Source organism: Anabrus simplex, chromosome 6 (genome assembly GCF_040414725.1).
Source record: "Anabrus simplex isolate iqAnaSimp1 chromosome 6, ASM4041472v1, whole genome shotgun sequence".
Lineage (NCBI taxonomy): Eukaryota > Metazoa > Arthropoda > Insecta > Orthoptera > Tettigoniidae > Anabrus > Anabrus simplex.
Window position 1 is genome coordinate 91645509 of NC_090270.1, and position 15900 is coordinate 91661408.

At 38.4% G+C, this 15900-nt stretch overlaps 1 protein-coding gene across 1 annotated transcript in view; it reads left to right on the plus strand.

The window, feature by feature from the left end:
• rempA (intraflagellar transport protein rempA) overlaps positions 1-15900 on the plus strand; it is a 185998-nt gene that overhangs the window by 112869 nt on the left and 57229 nt on the right. Inside the window, exon 16 of the mRNA XM_068228322.1 lies at positions 215-372. Coding sequence (XP_068084423.1) covers positions 215-372 — 158 coding nt within the window. The remainder of the gene's footprint in view (positions 1-214; positions 373-15900) is intronic.

Genomic DNA, 15900 nt, shown 5'->3' on the forward strand with positions numbered 1-15900 from the left:
CGTCATAGTGAGAGAACACAAAACCTGTTCCAGTTTGTTATCTTCTTCCTAACAGTCAATCTTCTTAATCTCATCCTTACTGACTCACTCACATCTTTGGAATGGCTATCTTACCATACTCCCAAATTTCTCTTAAGTTCCAGCATATTAGCCCATGAAATAAAATTTTTAAAATTGTATTATTTAAAATAAATCTTTGCTGTTTTCTGTGAAGGATGCCAAAAATCAAATGGTGGATCAAGCTGTGATGCGGGACTTCGAGGGTCTGGAAGCAAGTGACAAACCAACTCGAGATGCTGTACTTAACTTCAGCTATAATCTTAGCATTGGAAATATGGATGAAGCATTCCGTGCCATAAAGACTGTTCGTAGGTAAGTCATGGTCAGTAATTTTAAAGAAATTTTGAAATTCCTGCCTTTTCTCCAACAGAATTTGACCTCTTTGTTTTTTAATATAGTAATTGCTAAAAGTGTCATTTAAAACCTAAGTAGAATTTTAGTTTCCAAGCTTCTTATTTAATATAAAAGCTGGGCAAAATATTTGAAGATGTGATATGGGCTTTTGCCATGTCAAGAAAACAAGGTGTAACTCTACATTTCGCAGAGAACTTTGCTCCGCGTCTTCAGAAGGAAATCTAGACTGTTCCTGAGGAAGTCTTGTACAAAATATTTGAAGTTTCACATTTGTTCCAAAGTCTTCAGTAGTGAAAATCAGTGGCCTTTTTCAGTGATTTGGGTTATTCATCATCATTTTAACCCCCCCTTGTCCAGCTCCTGCCAGGTCAGGGTGTTGATGGTATAACATCACTGACTCTTAAGCTATTGTTACAATGGGTTGGCCACTCCCAAAGGCATTTTAGAGCTCATCATCATACAAAATGTTTCAAACAATGTCAAGATTTTTTCTTTCTCTTGGAATTGCTATCACCCCCTTCTCATGTGTGCATAGGAAACTAAAATTTATTCATGTTGAAACAATTATGTGATGAATTCGTCCAGATTGTCGTATTATCCTTTCCTAAAATTAAAGTCCTTTCGGCATCTGATAAATCACTCCCAGCGTAGCTTCCTCATCATAAACGTCATTCTCGGTATCCGTGTTATGATCACATTCTTGCAAAATATCTTATACGTTCCACCTCATATCCACTAATTTCATCTTTATCAAGGATCCCTCTTGAAGCATTCCTAAAATCGAGGAAGTCCATCAACTATAAATAAAATGTACAATGTATAACTCGGAATTGCAGAATGAAACACCCCATCGCTACAAAAATCTCACCTTCTTTACAAGGCGCGCGCCACAGTCTAAACGACCCACCCTGTGTTTATTAACACTTCGCTCAAGAACAAAGCAACAAATATTAATAATATTGACCATAATTTATACTTACATAAAGGAACAGAAGATACAGTGGGAAACAACACTCTAAGAGACTTTAACCAGTGTTATCACTGGGTGGAGGAAAAATGGTGGCAAAGGGACCAACACGTGACCAATTAAGGGTTAAGCATAGCTTAACTGTTAGGTACTCTGTAATCACCTTATCATCTGAATCTTCCCAACAGGTTTGTACAAAGTTGGTAAGAATGTAAAATATCCCAGAAATATCCAACAACAACGAAACAAGTTTGCATATCAGTCAGTTATTATTCATCTGCATTTCTGCATTTAAGGCGCCGCACAAGTGGCAGATTCCTTACCAGTTGCTTACCTAGTATTTTCTTAAATGATTTCAAAGAACTTGGAAATTTATTGAACATTTTGCTAGATAAATTATTCCATTTCCTATAAATGAATATTTGCCCCTATTTGTCCTCTTGAATTTGAGTCTTATCGTCATATGATCTTTCTTACCTTTAAAAACTCCACTCAAGCTTTTTTGTTTACTAATGTCATTCTACGCCATCTCTCCATTGACAGCTCAGAACATTCCGATAAGTCAAACAGCTCATCTTCTTACTCCCTAGTCTTCCCAGCACCAACTTTGCAACATAGTCGTACTGCTGTTCTTTTTTTGTTGGAAATCTCCCAGAACAAATTGTGCTGTTTTCCTTTTGATCTTTTCCAGCTCGTGTATCAAGTAATCCTGGTGTGGGTCACGTGCACTGGAACCATACTCTAATTAGGGTCTTGCTAGGTATACGCTCTCTCCTTCAAATCTGTACTACAACCCCTAAATACCCTCATAACTATATGAAGTGGTCTGTAACCTTTATTTATGATCCTGTTGATGTAATTAACCCAATAAAGATCTTCCTTGCATTAATACTTGTGATTCCCATGAGGTACCTTCACCCCATCAGCACAATAATTAAAATTGAGAAGAACTTACAACCTGACCTTTCATCCCATTTACCATCATACCATTGTCTGATGTCAATCTCACATTGTCATTGTCCTTTTGCAGTCGCTCATACTTCTGTAACTTATTTATTACTCCATACAATATTATAAGATCAACTGCAGAAAGTGTTATCTCTGATTCCAGTTCTTTACTCATATAATTTATTTGTATAAGAAAATGTAAGGGTCCAATAATGCTTCACTTACTCTCATTCTCTGAGTTCTGTGTTCTAGAAATGTAGTCACCCACTTAATGACTCTCTTGTCTAATCCAGTAGCCTTCATTTTCATCAGTAGTCTCCCATGATTTAGCCTATCATACGCCTTGGATAGGTCAATAGCAATACAGTCCATTTGAATTCCTGAATCTAGAATATCAGCTATATCGCTGGAATCCTAGAAGGTGAGTCTTACTGGAATAACCTTTTGCAAATCTGGACTGCCTTCTATCAAACCAGTTAGTAATTTTGCAAACATATCTAATATAATTGGAAAGAATGCTTTCCCAGAGCTTACGAGCAACACATGTCAAGCTGACTGCCCTGTAATTATCTGCTCTATGATCATCACACTTTTCTTTGTATACTGGGGCTACAACTGCATCTCTCCATTCATTTGATATAGTTCTTTCATGCAAACAGTAATCAAATAAATATTTCAAATATGGCACTATATCCCAACCTGTTGCCCTTAGTATATATATCCCCAGAAATCTTATCCCAGCTGCCTTTATAGCTTTCAACTTTTGTATTTTTTGGTAAATATCTTTATTACCATAGGTTAATTTCAGTACTGGTCACCTTCTCCAACCTGGACATTATGCTTATACCTAACGATCGTCTCACTTTACTGACTAAATATTCTGCCTTCTGTAAATCCTCACATATACACTTGCATTGCCCTTATTGATGAAATGAAATGGTGTATGACTTTAAGTGCCAGGAGTGTCCGAGAACAAGTTTGGCTCGCCAGATGCAGGTCTTTCGATTTGACTCCCGTAGGCGACCTGCGGGTTGTGATGAGGATGAAATTATGATAAAGACGACACACCCAGTCCCCGTGCCAGCGAAATTAACCAATTATAGTTAAAATTCCCGACCCTGCCGGGAATCGAACCCGGGACTGCTGTGACCAAAGGCCAGCATGCTAACCATTTAGCCATGGAGCCGGATGCCCTTATTGATGTCCTTCCTGGAGGCTGTTTCTGCCTTAAGCAAGTTCGTTTATTTCTCTTACTTCAGTTTTTATCACGCTTTAACAGTGCATACCTCCTCAACAAGTGGTTTAAACCCATCGCATAGGCTGTTTATCTTTTTATTCACTATTTTCCATCGAACCCTTTTTACTTTTTTCAAACTCTCCCATGCTTCTTGTATCAACCATATGGTCTTGCCTAACAGTCATACTTTTACAACCTTCCTTTCTGTCACATGTATTTTTAACTTTGACAAACACAGCCTCATGATCACTTATACCATCTTTCACTTCAGTTTCTCCAAACACCATATCTGGTTTTTTCAGCACCACATCCAGAATATTTTCCCCTCTGGTTGGTTCCATCACTTTCTGATTTAGCTGTCCTTCCCAGATTAAGTTATTCACCATTTTGTTGGTCATGTTTTCTGTCATTCGCATTACCCTCCCTGTTAACATTTGATAATTTGAGATTACCTGCTACAGTAACGTTCCATTCTGTGCCGTTCTTCACATAGCTGATTATCTTGTCAAATAATTCCATATCAGCATCAGCGCGAACCTTGCCACGTCTGTACACCCCAGATTACCTATTACGTAACGTATGAGCCTTACACCTGGAATGTCATGTTCCTCATCCTTAAATCTTTTGTAGCTTACAAATTCTTCTTTCACCAATATGAATACCCCGTCCCCTGTCCCTCCTACTATTCCTATCCTGTCTCTATGATAAACACTCCAGTTCCATGAGAAAATTTCCACATCCATAATATCACTTCTCAGCCATGATTCAACGCCTGTTACAATGTCTAGTAAATATATATTTATTACACCGAGCAAGTGGCTTTGCAGTTATTTGCTTGCATTCAGGAGTTAGTGGGTTTGAACCCAACTGTCAGAAGCCCTGAAGGTGGTTTTTGGTGGTTTCCCATTTTCACACCAGGCACATATTAGGGCTGTACCTTAATTAAGGCATGGACGCTTCCTTCCCACTCCTAGCCCTTTCCTCTCCCATTGGCACCATAAGACCTATCTGTGTCAGTGCCATTTTAAGCACAAAAAAATTGTATATTACATGCTTAATTCTATTATTTTTTTATAATACTACTACAGTTTAATGCTAACAGTTTTGTCATCCTTACTTCACTTCCAGCTCCGTACACTCTCTTCACTACTCCCTATTCCACCCTTTTTCCCTGAATGCACCTGTTTGTTACCCTTTTAACCAAACCCCTTAGCTTATATGTACCATTTCAGTTGAAATGAAGTCCATCTGAGCACAGATCCCTATCTCTTACCTTCCTATTAGGATTTACAGATCTCACCCACAGTGTCCCACATACCCATAGTCTCATTTAAATTCCTGTTCACCCTCCAGGCAGTGTCCTTCCTGCACAGTATCTCACTGATAACAATCTCTGCTGCCTTAAACTTATCCTGGCGAGTTGGCCGTGTGGTTAGGAGCACGCAGCTGTGAGCTCGCATCTGGGAGATAGTGGGTTCGAACTCCACTGTCGGCAGCCCTGAAGATGGTTTTCCGTGGTTTCCCATTTTCACTCCAGGCAAATGCTGGGGCTGTACCTTAATTAAGGCCAAGGCCGCTTCCTTCCCATTTCTAGGCCTTTCTTGTCCCATCGTCGCCATAAGACCTGTATCGGTTCAACATAAAGCAACTAGCAAAAAAAAAATATTATCCTACAGGGGAATATAGAGAGGAAAATAGCAATGCCAAAGATGCAAGGATGCAAAATACATTTACATAACTTAGTACATTTGAAGTATACAGTTGAGATATTTTGACATATTTTGAGACATTTTGGTGAATTATGCAATGAATCTGTACTGGAGTGGTATGTAACGTTGTTGGTAGGAATATCACTATGTCGTAGGATAGGGAAAAAATTATTACTGTGATGTTCATGTTAATGGATGTCATATCCTTACATTAAGGTCATTCAGAAAAGAAGAAACCATACTGTGTTAGATGTTCTTTATGTTGATCAAAAGAAAGCCTGTGGCATGCACAGCTGCCTTTCTTTGGCACTCATGAAACTGATTAAAAATTGGTGTTTTCTTTTTTACTGGTACACGGGCTAAAATATTATTTTTCATTATAATTTCTTTTCATCTCTACAATAATTATATATCTGCATTTGAATATTCTGCTTATGTAGTGAAATATCCATTTCTTTACAGTCAGTTTTGTTTCATATTCTTCTTTAATTGTATCCAGTTTTTTTTCTACTCGTATAGCTGTTGAAGAAATAATTACTTTCAATTAAGTCCCAAAGAAATGTATTAAGTCCTCTGGAAGAAATCATTATGGTGTCATTAGAAGTTTTGAGCAGGCCTATTCTTAGTTAATTCATCATGAGTTCAGCCTTCAGCCTCTGTAGTTAACATGACAGAACAATTACAATCTATTACTGAAACAGAGAAAATGTTAGAATTACTCATGGGTTAAGGATGATAGCTTTCCATGTTAGGATTTCTTATTGGTGGAGACAAAAACCCTCACTCTGCTAGACACCAGAACTGTTAATGAAATGAATTAATGTTCTTAACAGAAGTATCAAACCCATTTCATTTCAGAATTTGAAAGAACATCAGTGACATATGATGAGAAGCCAGCAGCATCAGATTTCTTGACATAATTGTCTTGTAGCTCATCTTCATCAATTTAAAATCATTAACTCAGATCTCCTATACTATCTGTATGGATAGCATGGAGAAGAGCTACTTCAATACCAAATTCCTGAAATTAAAGAATCTTCTTGAACTCTCGCAGTTTGGGTGACCATAAAGATCCAAAACATAACACAAATATAGTATATACAAAGTGTTTAATTACATTATGTCCACATGCCTTAAAGTCAAGAAATTCAGTATCATAAGTGTATGTTAATATATATTAACAGTAACATGTGTTTAGGAATAGTTTATTAATGATATAATTTTTTTTTTTTTTTTTTTTTTTTTTTTTTTTTTTTTTTTTTTTTTTTTTTTTTTTGCTATTTGCTTTACGTCGCACCGACACAGATAGGTCTTATGGCGACGGTAGGATAGGAAAGGCCGAGGAATGGGAAGAAAGCGGCCGTGGCCTTAATTAAGGTACAGCCCCAGCATTTGCCTGGTGTGAAAATGGGAAACCACGGAAAACCATCTTCAGGGCTGCCGACTGTGGGATTCGAACCCACAATCTCCCGATTACTGGATACTGGCCGCATTTAAGCGACTACAGCTATCGAGCTCGGTAATGATATAAATGGTTATGTAGAATTATTAAGGATTTTTTCAAGATATTGTTCCAAATATGCTGTAAAAAATTTAATGTCTTATCCCAAGCATATTATAACTTAAGGGTCTTGTTATAGTCAGTTTCAACTTGTTCTGTGGTTTGAAGATGTACATTAACATTGATAACCTTAACATAGATATTTTCTTGTAGTAATCAATTTCATCTTGTTCTGTGGTTAGAAAATTTACATTAACATTGATAATGTTAACATATATATACTTTGTTGCCTTTCTTTATATTCATAATCTTTTAAAAGTTTGAGGCATTCATATTATCTCTTTTATTTTCATTCTTGGCAAATAAATCATTGATTTAAAGAACATACACATATAACGTAGAATCAGAGTGGTCTAATCCCTCTATGTATCAATGGTAGAGTGTCGGTTTCCAGATTTCACTTCAGATTGAAACCTGTTAGAGATAGTTAGATTTTTTAATGTTGCACAAAAGGTTCATTTTGCTCTTCATGTCATAGGATGTTGACATGTCAAGTAGTTACACATTTGGTGTGTACCCAACAAAATTAATTAAATGGTAATGGGTTGTGCAGTAGAGTTTTGTTTTTTCTGCTATCTGATGGAGTAAAACATAGCATTGAAATTGACACACATGCAGTCTAAATGGTTTCAGATCAGAATTTCTGGTTACAGTAACTAAGGCCATAATATCATCATCATCATTATCAAGCATACGAAGGAGAAGCTGCCAACTTTCTTCTTACAACACCATCTGCCATTCAGTGGATACAGTCATTGGATCTCTGAATGTCATTGTTCCCTTGCTGTGTTTATTTGTACATATTTTAAATAGTTTATCCATTTATAAATTATTATGTTACTACGTATTTTAACACGTTCAGTACGTGCTTCTCAGCGGGACACTTGAATGCCTGGACCAGCCATTTTCATGCCCGGCCCTGTTAACATGCATCACTTAATAAAATTTACCATTACTCCTGAACTATAAATGTTAGAAACATACACTTTGTGCTTACCTCCAGTAGATATTGAGGGTGTGATATCTGGTGTCACAGGTTCCAGGGTGGAGAGGAACACCACACGTATTGCAGTAACGGTACCATATTGTTTCACTTCTAACTTTGTTTTTCATGCACACTCTACACTTTCTTGAGGGGGTGCTTTTACTCTTTACAGGGGGAAATTTAACAAGAACATGCTGCTTCCTTTGTTGGTGCTCATCATGGGGGTGAGGATTTAGAGGTGTTCATACTTGATGAAGATGCTTCAGAAGGAACTGGAGATACTGACTGAATTATTTGCGTATCTTGTATCTGATATCTACAGATTGTTTGCTTGAACAACAGAAATGAGAGGGATTTGTTTCTAGTGTTCTTTTGATGAAGCCTAAATGCAATGAAGATGGCACATTGTAAAATGAAAAAGAAAACTTTTTGGGCCATTTAACTGTTTTCCTCACGAATGGATACATTGCAAGATACTGATCAACAATATCCACTCCATGCATGTGTGGGTTATAATCAACAATACATTCCGGCTTCATTGCAGGTTTTCCAAATCTACCTTTTGGTACTTCTGCCATTTGTGCTGAATGCATTGTTGAAATCATTGTTATGACCCTCTTGTCCATCCATGAAAGGAGAAGAACCTTGCCATCTCTAATAAAAGTCATTTCTCCCCGCTTCAGACTTTCCTGTCATTCCCGGACTTCTTTAGGGACCCCCCTGTTTTGCCGTATTGTTCAACAAACAGTAGTGTTGCACTCGCGCAAACCTACACTGTTATAGAAATTATCCATATATACCACATACCCCTGGTCAAGGTAGGGATTCAGTAATTCCAACACTGTGTCTCTGAGTGAAATTCCACTTTCATCATAAATTTTGAGAGTGCAAATATATCCTGAACTAGACTTGCACATCATTCTGACTAAAATGCCGTACTTAGTATGTTTTCCAGGATTGTAGACTCAAAATTTCAAATGCCCTTGCCAAGCTAGCATCCCCTCATCCAACTTTACAAATAAAAGTATTTATAAAACCCTCCTTATCATTACATCATTAGATGAAACAAGTCTATACATGTTTCGGCCTATTCTCAAGGCAATCTTTAGTAGCAGAACAATTATTACATAACATAAACAAATTAAAAATCTTAATGAAGTGAAATGACAGTGATTATGATTAATGAATTAAAAACATATTGAGGTCCAAAGTCATCTCGTCTGATGGGTCGTTCCTGATTGTCAAATAAAACTTGCTGACAGTTAAAATGAAAACCCTGTGTTAAGCAGTGTAGTGAGACGTCAATACCATGGATTAAAACATGTGTAACATCTTTAATGAGAAAAGGAATTATGAGTGGATGAAAAACAAGTTAAAAAATAATGTAAGAAAAGAAAACTCATTTAACTTACTTGTAAATAAAAGTTGTCGTCTCGAATGGAAATGGCCTTGTCAGTCTCAAGTCACATTGACATCTAAGCTTGTGTGTGGCTTACAGTGTATCTGTGCCGATGCGGTTGGGTGGGGAAATGGAGAGGGAGGAGTGAAGAGAGAGGGACGAGGTGAGTGATAATCAAGAACAACCCATCAGACGAGAGGACTTTGTACCTCAATATGTTTTTAATTCATTAATCACAATCACTGTCATTTCACTTCATCAAGATTTTTAATTTATTTATGTTATGCAATAATTGTTCTGCTACTGAAGATGGCCTTGAGAATAGGCCGAAACATGTATAGACTTTGTTTCATCTAACAGATGAGTTGATTTGTATTGATAAGGAGGATTTTATAAATACTTTTATTTGTAAAGTGACAACCGTCAATACAGAATAAGATTTATAACTTGCAACCCCTCATCCAGTGCAATCACTCTGCCTAGAGTGTATAGGTTGAAAATTTATTGCTCACTATTTCCAAAATAGGTCTAATTTTATGCAGCCTATCTGTGTACTATCGGCATAATGATTACTGTCACTGAAGTGAAGAAATGAAAGAATATGAAGAAAGCGTGTTTGGGACATTGTATTAGAAAATATCGGAGTCTGAAAAACAGGGTCTTCGGTCCAGTACATTTTTATATCAGGCTTTTGTACTATACCTGTGATGAACATCAACCCTAAAAACTTTTTCAACTCGGAGACATCAATCGGTTTCCAGAATTACATTATCAAATTCTTTGTGAAAGGCTGGGGTGGCTGCACTTATCACTTGACTTGCGCATAGATTCGTCTGCTCACACACATACTGATAAAATTCATCATTCATGAAAATACTCACGTAACTCAAAATATCCTGCTCATTTTCTGTTTGAACGTTTAGACTTGAATTCCCTGTAAATGGTGGAACTCGGGGACAATAACTAGGATGATATGTATCAGGCACTTCACTTTCCTCTACAGGCCTATCGGATTTGGGAATCTTAATTTCCTCGTCACTCTCATTTTCACTATCTGAGTCTATTTCAGGAATAAGTTCATCATCAGAATCATCATTGTGAACAATATCTAACAGTTCTTCTTCCGTAAGAAACTTTGTTTTATAAGCCATTATACTACACTCGGTAAGAACGACACGCACAGCATTGGAATCTCAAGTACCGAGTTGATGTGCAAGGAAATGTTGAGATTTTCCCGCTAAAACAGCTGAGATAAACATGAGCCCACTCAACGTGAGGGTTATCTCAATAAGGTCAACCATCTTCCTGTTACAACCGGTAACGCTGACTAAACTGAGCTCGATAGCTGCAGTCGCTTAAGTGCAGTCACTTTCCAGTAATAGGGAGGTAGTGGGTTTGAACCCCACTGTCAGCAGCCCTGAAGATGGTTTTTCATGGTTTCCCATTTTCACACCAGGCAAATGCCGGGGCTGTACCTTAATTAAGGCCACGGCCGCTTCCTTCCCATTCCTAGGCCTTTCCTACCCCATCTTTGTCATAAGACCTATCTATGTGACGAATATAAACAGCATTGCTTCGCACGGAACATTAAACGTCTTACATCGTCCACGGCCTGCAGCATAGGAGCAAGCTTAAATGTCTTGCGCCTTCTATGGTCCACAACGATTTAATGATCCTGTATCTCAGGGCTTCTCAGTGTGCATGCACCTGTGCATGCACTGTGCACGGTGCAAAGGACGACTTCGCTTGGTTGACCGGAGTGCAGACCCCCCACTCCTCGATTTGGAGCAATAGCGCTGTCTCTCTCTTTCCCCACGCCTGTCTCGCTTGCTCTGCCTGTCTCCCTCTTATTCACTTGCTCTGTAGCACTCCAAACCCAAGCCTAGTTGAGCTGAGCTTAGCCGAGTAGCCCAGAGACGAAGCATTGGTCCGAGCTGAGCCGAGTGGGACCGATGCACTGTGCACAGGAACTCTGCGCCGCAGTTTGCACATGTGAGATTTTGGGCGTTTGAGAGGCCCTACTGTACCTGAATCAGCATTATCATAGTCGATTCTCCACTCCAGGAGGCCGGGTGTGGGAATGAACAAGCCTCCTTCCGAGGATCATTTTGTTGAAAGTTATCCCTCTTTTTCCTCTTTTCCTGGCTTGCTATGCCTAACATAGTCAAGGGTTCTCTCTCTCAGGTGGACTCCTTTAGTAGTCCCCTACTTCATCTACAAGGCAGCAGATTGAGTACTGAAATACCTCATTTGCCAACAGTACCAATCTGAAGGTCTCCTTCTCCGCTGAAGCTGCCATTAAGGTCTTCACCATAACCCTAACAAGGGTCCGTTAAAAGGTGCTACAGTAAAATACCAATATAACAAAATTTTGTAGACCTCAATTTAATTTGTTATAGTGAAATTCTGTTATACTGAAATAAATCAATTCTTAAGAACTCGCCCCTTGTTAAACCTGTTGAAGAATCTACATTATTTCAGCATGAATTTACACATAAAAACCTTAATACTGTATTTATTAAATGCGAGTAAAATTAGGATCCATATATGTATTTGTGAAGAAATGATATAAAGTACAGGTACTTGCAAGAAGTTTTCAGCATCTCAAATTTTACCCTGTACCGGTACATTATATCCTCAGCTTTATATTTTGAAAAGTCTGTGATTTTCTTCTGAACACTCACAGACACAAACGAATATTCAAGACAGTCAGCAACCACTGCACTTGAATTTAACACAGATTCTGGCACATCACTTCGTGACAGAAGAAAATCCTGAAGACTACATGCCATGTTTGTTGCCTGCACAAGAGTCAAACTCTGTTGAACACTTTGAGTCAAATCTTCCTCTCCCCCTCATCATCACACAGATTCCTATCACTTATAATATCTATTGTTTTAGAAATCTGTATATTATAATACATGTCTTTTATGTTACTTTGTGTTACTTTCCTCTAATTCAAAATCCTTGGTTCTGTTGTAAAATTCAATTATATTGTTGAGTACTGCTGTCGAGGTAAACTTAAAATGTTTCTTTAAAAAAATCTGTATAAACTTTGCCATCACATACATACATACATACATACATACATACATACATTATCATTATAGACTGTTATACCTTTCAACGTTCAGTCTGCAAGCTTCTGTGAATTTACTAAACGTTGCCACAATCTTCGATTTGCAACTAGTGTTGTGGCCTCATTTAGTTCTATACCTCTTATCTTTAAATCGTTAGAAACTGAGTCTAACCATCATCGTCTTGGTCTACCTCTACTTCTCTTACCCTCCATAACAGAGTCCATTATTCTCCTAGGTAACCTATCCTCCTCCATTCGCCTCACATGACCCCACCACCGAAGCCGGTTTATGCGTACAGCTTCATCCATCAAGTTCACTCGTAAATTAGCCTTTATCTCCTCATTCCGAGTACCCTCCTGCCATTGTTCTCACCTGTTTTATACCAGCAATCATTCTTGCTACTTTCATGTCTGTTACTTCTAACTTATGAATAAGATATCCTGAGTCCATCCAGCCATCATATAGGTTAAGCTTTCTCTAAAATTTACTATTTTACGAATAGTGTAGTTTTAGTATTCTTTTATGACATTTAAGATAATACAGTAAAACCTTGTTATGACATTTCTACAGGGACAACAAAAAAAAGAATGTGTTAAGCAAGAAAACGTACTACTGAATATACAAATACAAACTATCCAACAGGGATATAGAAACAATAAATACGACTTTTCCGACATGAGGGCATTTTATGACGTGTATCCGCAGGTACAGTGTAAACTGTATCTACTATATCTAAACATGAGAGGAAAGTATTATTAAAAGGTGTAAAAAACACGACAGAACAAATATGAAAATCTTTTCTTCTGGGGCTCATAAAATGATAAGTGCACTGAAAGTTGTTAAAAACACCAAACAACAAATATGAAAAGATGTACACAGGAGCCAATGAAAATATCAAAGTATTATTGTAGATCACACTCTTTCTAAAACAAATGTTAGTGGAAGCCTTTTATTTTAGAGCTGGGGTTATTAAACATTATTCTCTGGTGACACTGTTTGATAATGAATTGGAGGTTACACTCAACCATGTGCGACTGGCAGGAATGACTAGAGCTGGGGGAACAGAGCACTTGCTCCTATGATTGCAATCGGTAGTGCAAGTTTGGTATTTTTCACAACTTTCAGTGCACTTATCATTTTATGAGCCCCAGAAGAAAAGATTTTCGTATTTGTTCTGTCGTGTTTTTCACATCTTTTAATAATACTTTCCTCTCATGTTTAGATATAGCAGATACAGTTTACACTGTACCTGCGGATACACGTCATTATTATTATTATTATTATTATTATTATTATTATTATTATTATTATTATTATTATTATTATTATTATTATTATTATTATTATTATTATTATTGTCCACCTCTGTGGTGTAGTAGTTAGTGTGATTAGCTGCCACACCCGGAGGCCCAGGTTCGATTTCCGGCTCTGCCACGAAATTTGAAAAATGGTGTGAGGACTGGAACGGGTCCTCTCAGCCTCAGGAGGTCAACTGAATAGAGGGGGGGTTTGATTCCCTCCTCAGCCATCTTCGAAGTGGTTTTCCATGGTTTCCCACTTTTCCTCCAGGCAAATGCCGGGATGGTACCCAACGTAAGGCCATGGTCGCTTCCTTCCCTCGTACTTGTCTATCCCTTCCCATTGTCCCATCCCCCAACAACGCCCCTGTTGAGCATAGCAAGTGAGGTCGCCTGGGTGAGGTACCGGCCCTCCTCCCCAGCTATACCCTACCAACAGGCGAGTTGGCCATGCAGTTAGGGGCGCACAGCTGTGAGCTTGCATCCGAGAGGTAGTGGGTTCAAGCCACACTGTTGGCAGCCTTGAAGGTGGTTTTCCCATTTTCACACCAGGCAAATGCTGGGGCTGTACCTTAATTAAAGCCACAGCCACTTCCTTCCCACTCCCGGGCCTTTCCTATCCCATAGTAGCCATAAGACTTATCTGTGTCGGTGCAGTCATCATCAGCATCATCATCATCATCATCATCGATTCATCATTGAAGACTGTTATGCCTTTCAGCTTCAGTCTGCAAGCCTCTGTGAATTTTTCTAAACGTCGCTACAATCCTCTATTTGCAATTAGTGCTGTAGCCTCATTTAGTTCTATACTTCTTATCTTTAAATCGTTAGAAACTGAGTCTAACCATCGTCGTCTTGGTCTCCCTCTATTTCTCTTACCCTCCATAACAGAATCCATTATTCTCGTGGGTAACCTATCCTCCTCCATTCACCTCATATGACCCCACCACCGAAGCCGGCATATACGTACAGCTTCATCCATCGAGTTCATTCCTAAATTAGCCTTTATCTCCTCATTCCAAGTACCCTCCTGTCACTGTTCTCACCTGTTTTTACCAGCAATCATTCTCGCTACTTTCATGTCTGTTACTTCTAACTTACAAATAAGATATCCTGAGTCCACCCATCTTTTGCTCCCGTAAAGCAAAGCTGGTCTGAAAACAGACCGATGTAAAGAAAGTTTCATCTGGGAGCTGACTTCCTTCTTACAGAATACTGTTGAATCACAACTGCGAGCTCACTGCATTAGCTTTACTACACCTTGATTCAGTCTCACTTACTACATTACCATCCTGGGAGAACACATAACATAAATATTTGAAATTATCGACCTGTTCTAGCTTTGTATCACCAATATGATATTCAGTTCTGTTGAATTTCTTACGTACCGACATCAGTTTAGTCTTCAAGAGGCTAATTTTCATTCCATACTCTTTGCACCTATTTTCAAGTTCCAAGATATTAGACTGCAGGTTTTTGGCACAATCTGCCATTAAGACCAAGTCGTCAGCATAAGCCAGACTGCTTACTACATTTCCACCTAACTGAATCCCTCCCTGCCACTTTATACCTTTGAGCAGATGATCCATGTATACTATGAAAAGCGAAGGTGAAAGATTACAGCCTTGTCTACCCCTGTAAGTACCCTGAACCAAGAACTCATTCTACCATCAATTCTCACTGCAGCCCAATTGTCAACATAAATGCCTTTGATTGTTTTTAATGATCTACCCTTAAGTCCATAGTCCCCCAGTATGGCAAACATCTTTTCCTTCAGTGCCCTGTCATATGCTTTCTCTAGATCTACGAAACATAAACACAACTGTCTTATTCCTCTCGTAAAATTTTTCAGTTACCTGGTGCATACTGAAAATCTGATCTTGAAAGCCCCTCTGTGGTTTGAAACCACACTGGTTTTCATCCAACTTCCTCTCAACCACTGATTGCACCCACCCTTCAAAAATGCCAATGAATACTTTGCCTCTTATACTAATCAATGAGATACCTCGATAGTTGTTGCAATTCTTCCTGTTCTCTTGCTTATAGATAGGTGCAATTACTGCTTTTGTCCAATTTGAAGGTACCTAATCTTACTACTCTATAAAGCCATTTCATCCCTGCCTTCCCACTTTACTTCACCATTTCAGGTCTAATTGCATCTATTCCTGCTGCTTTATGACAGTGAAGTTTTATTTTACCATCCTTTCCACTTTCTCAAGCGTAATTTCACCAACATCATTTTCCTCCTCCCCATGAGCTTGGCTGTTCGCAACACCACCAGGAAGATTTCCTTTAACGTTGA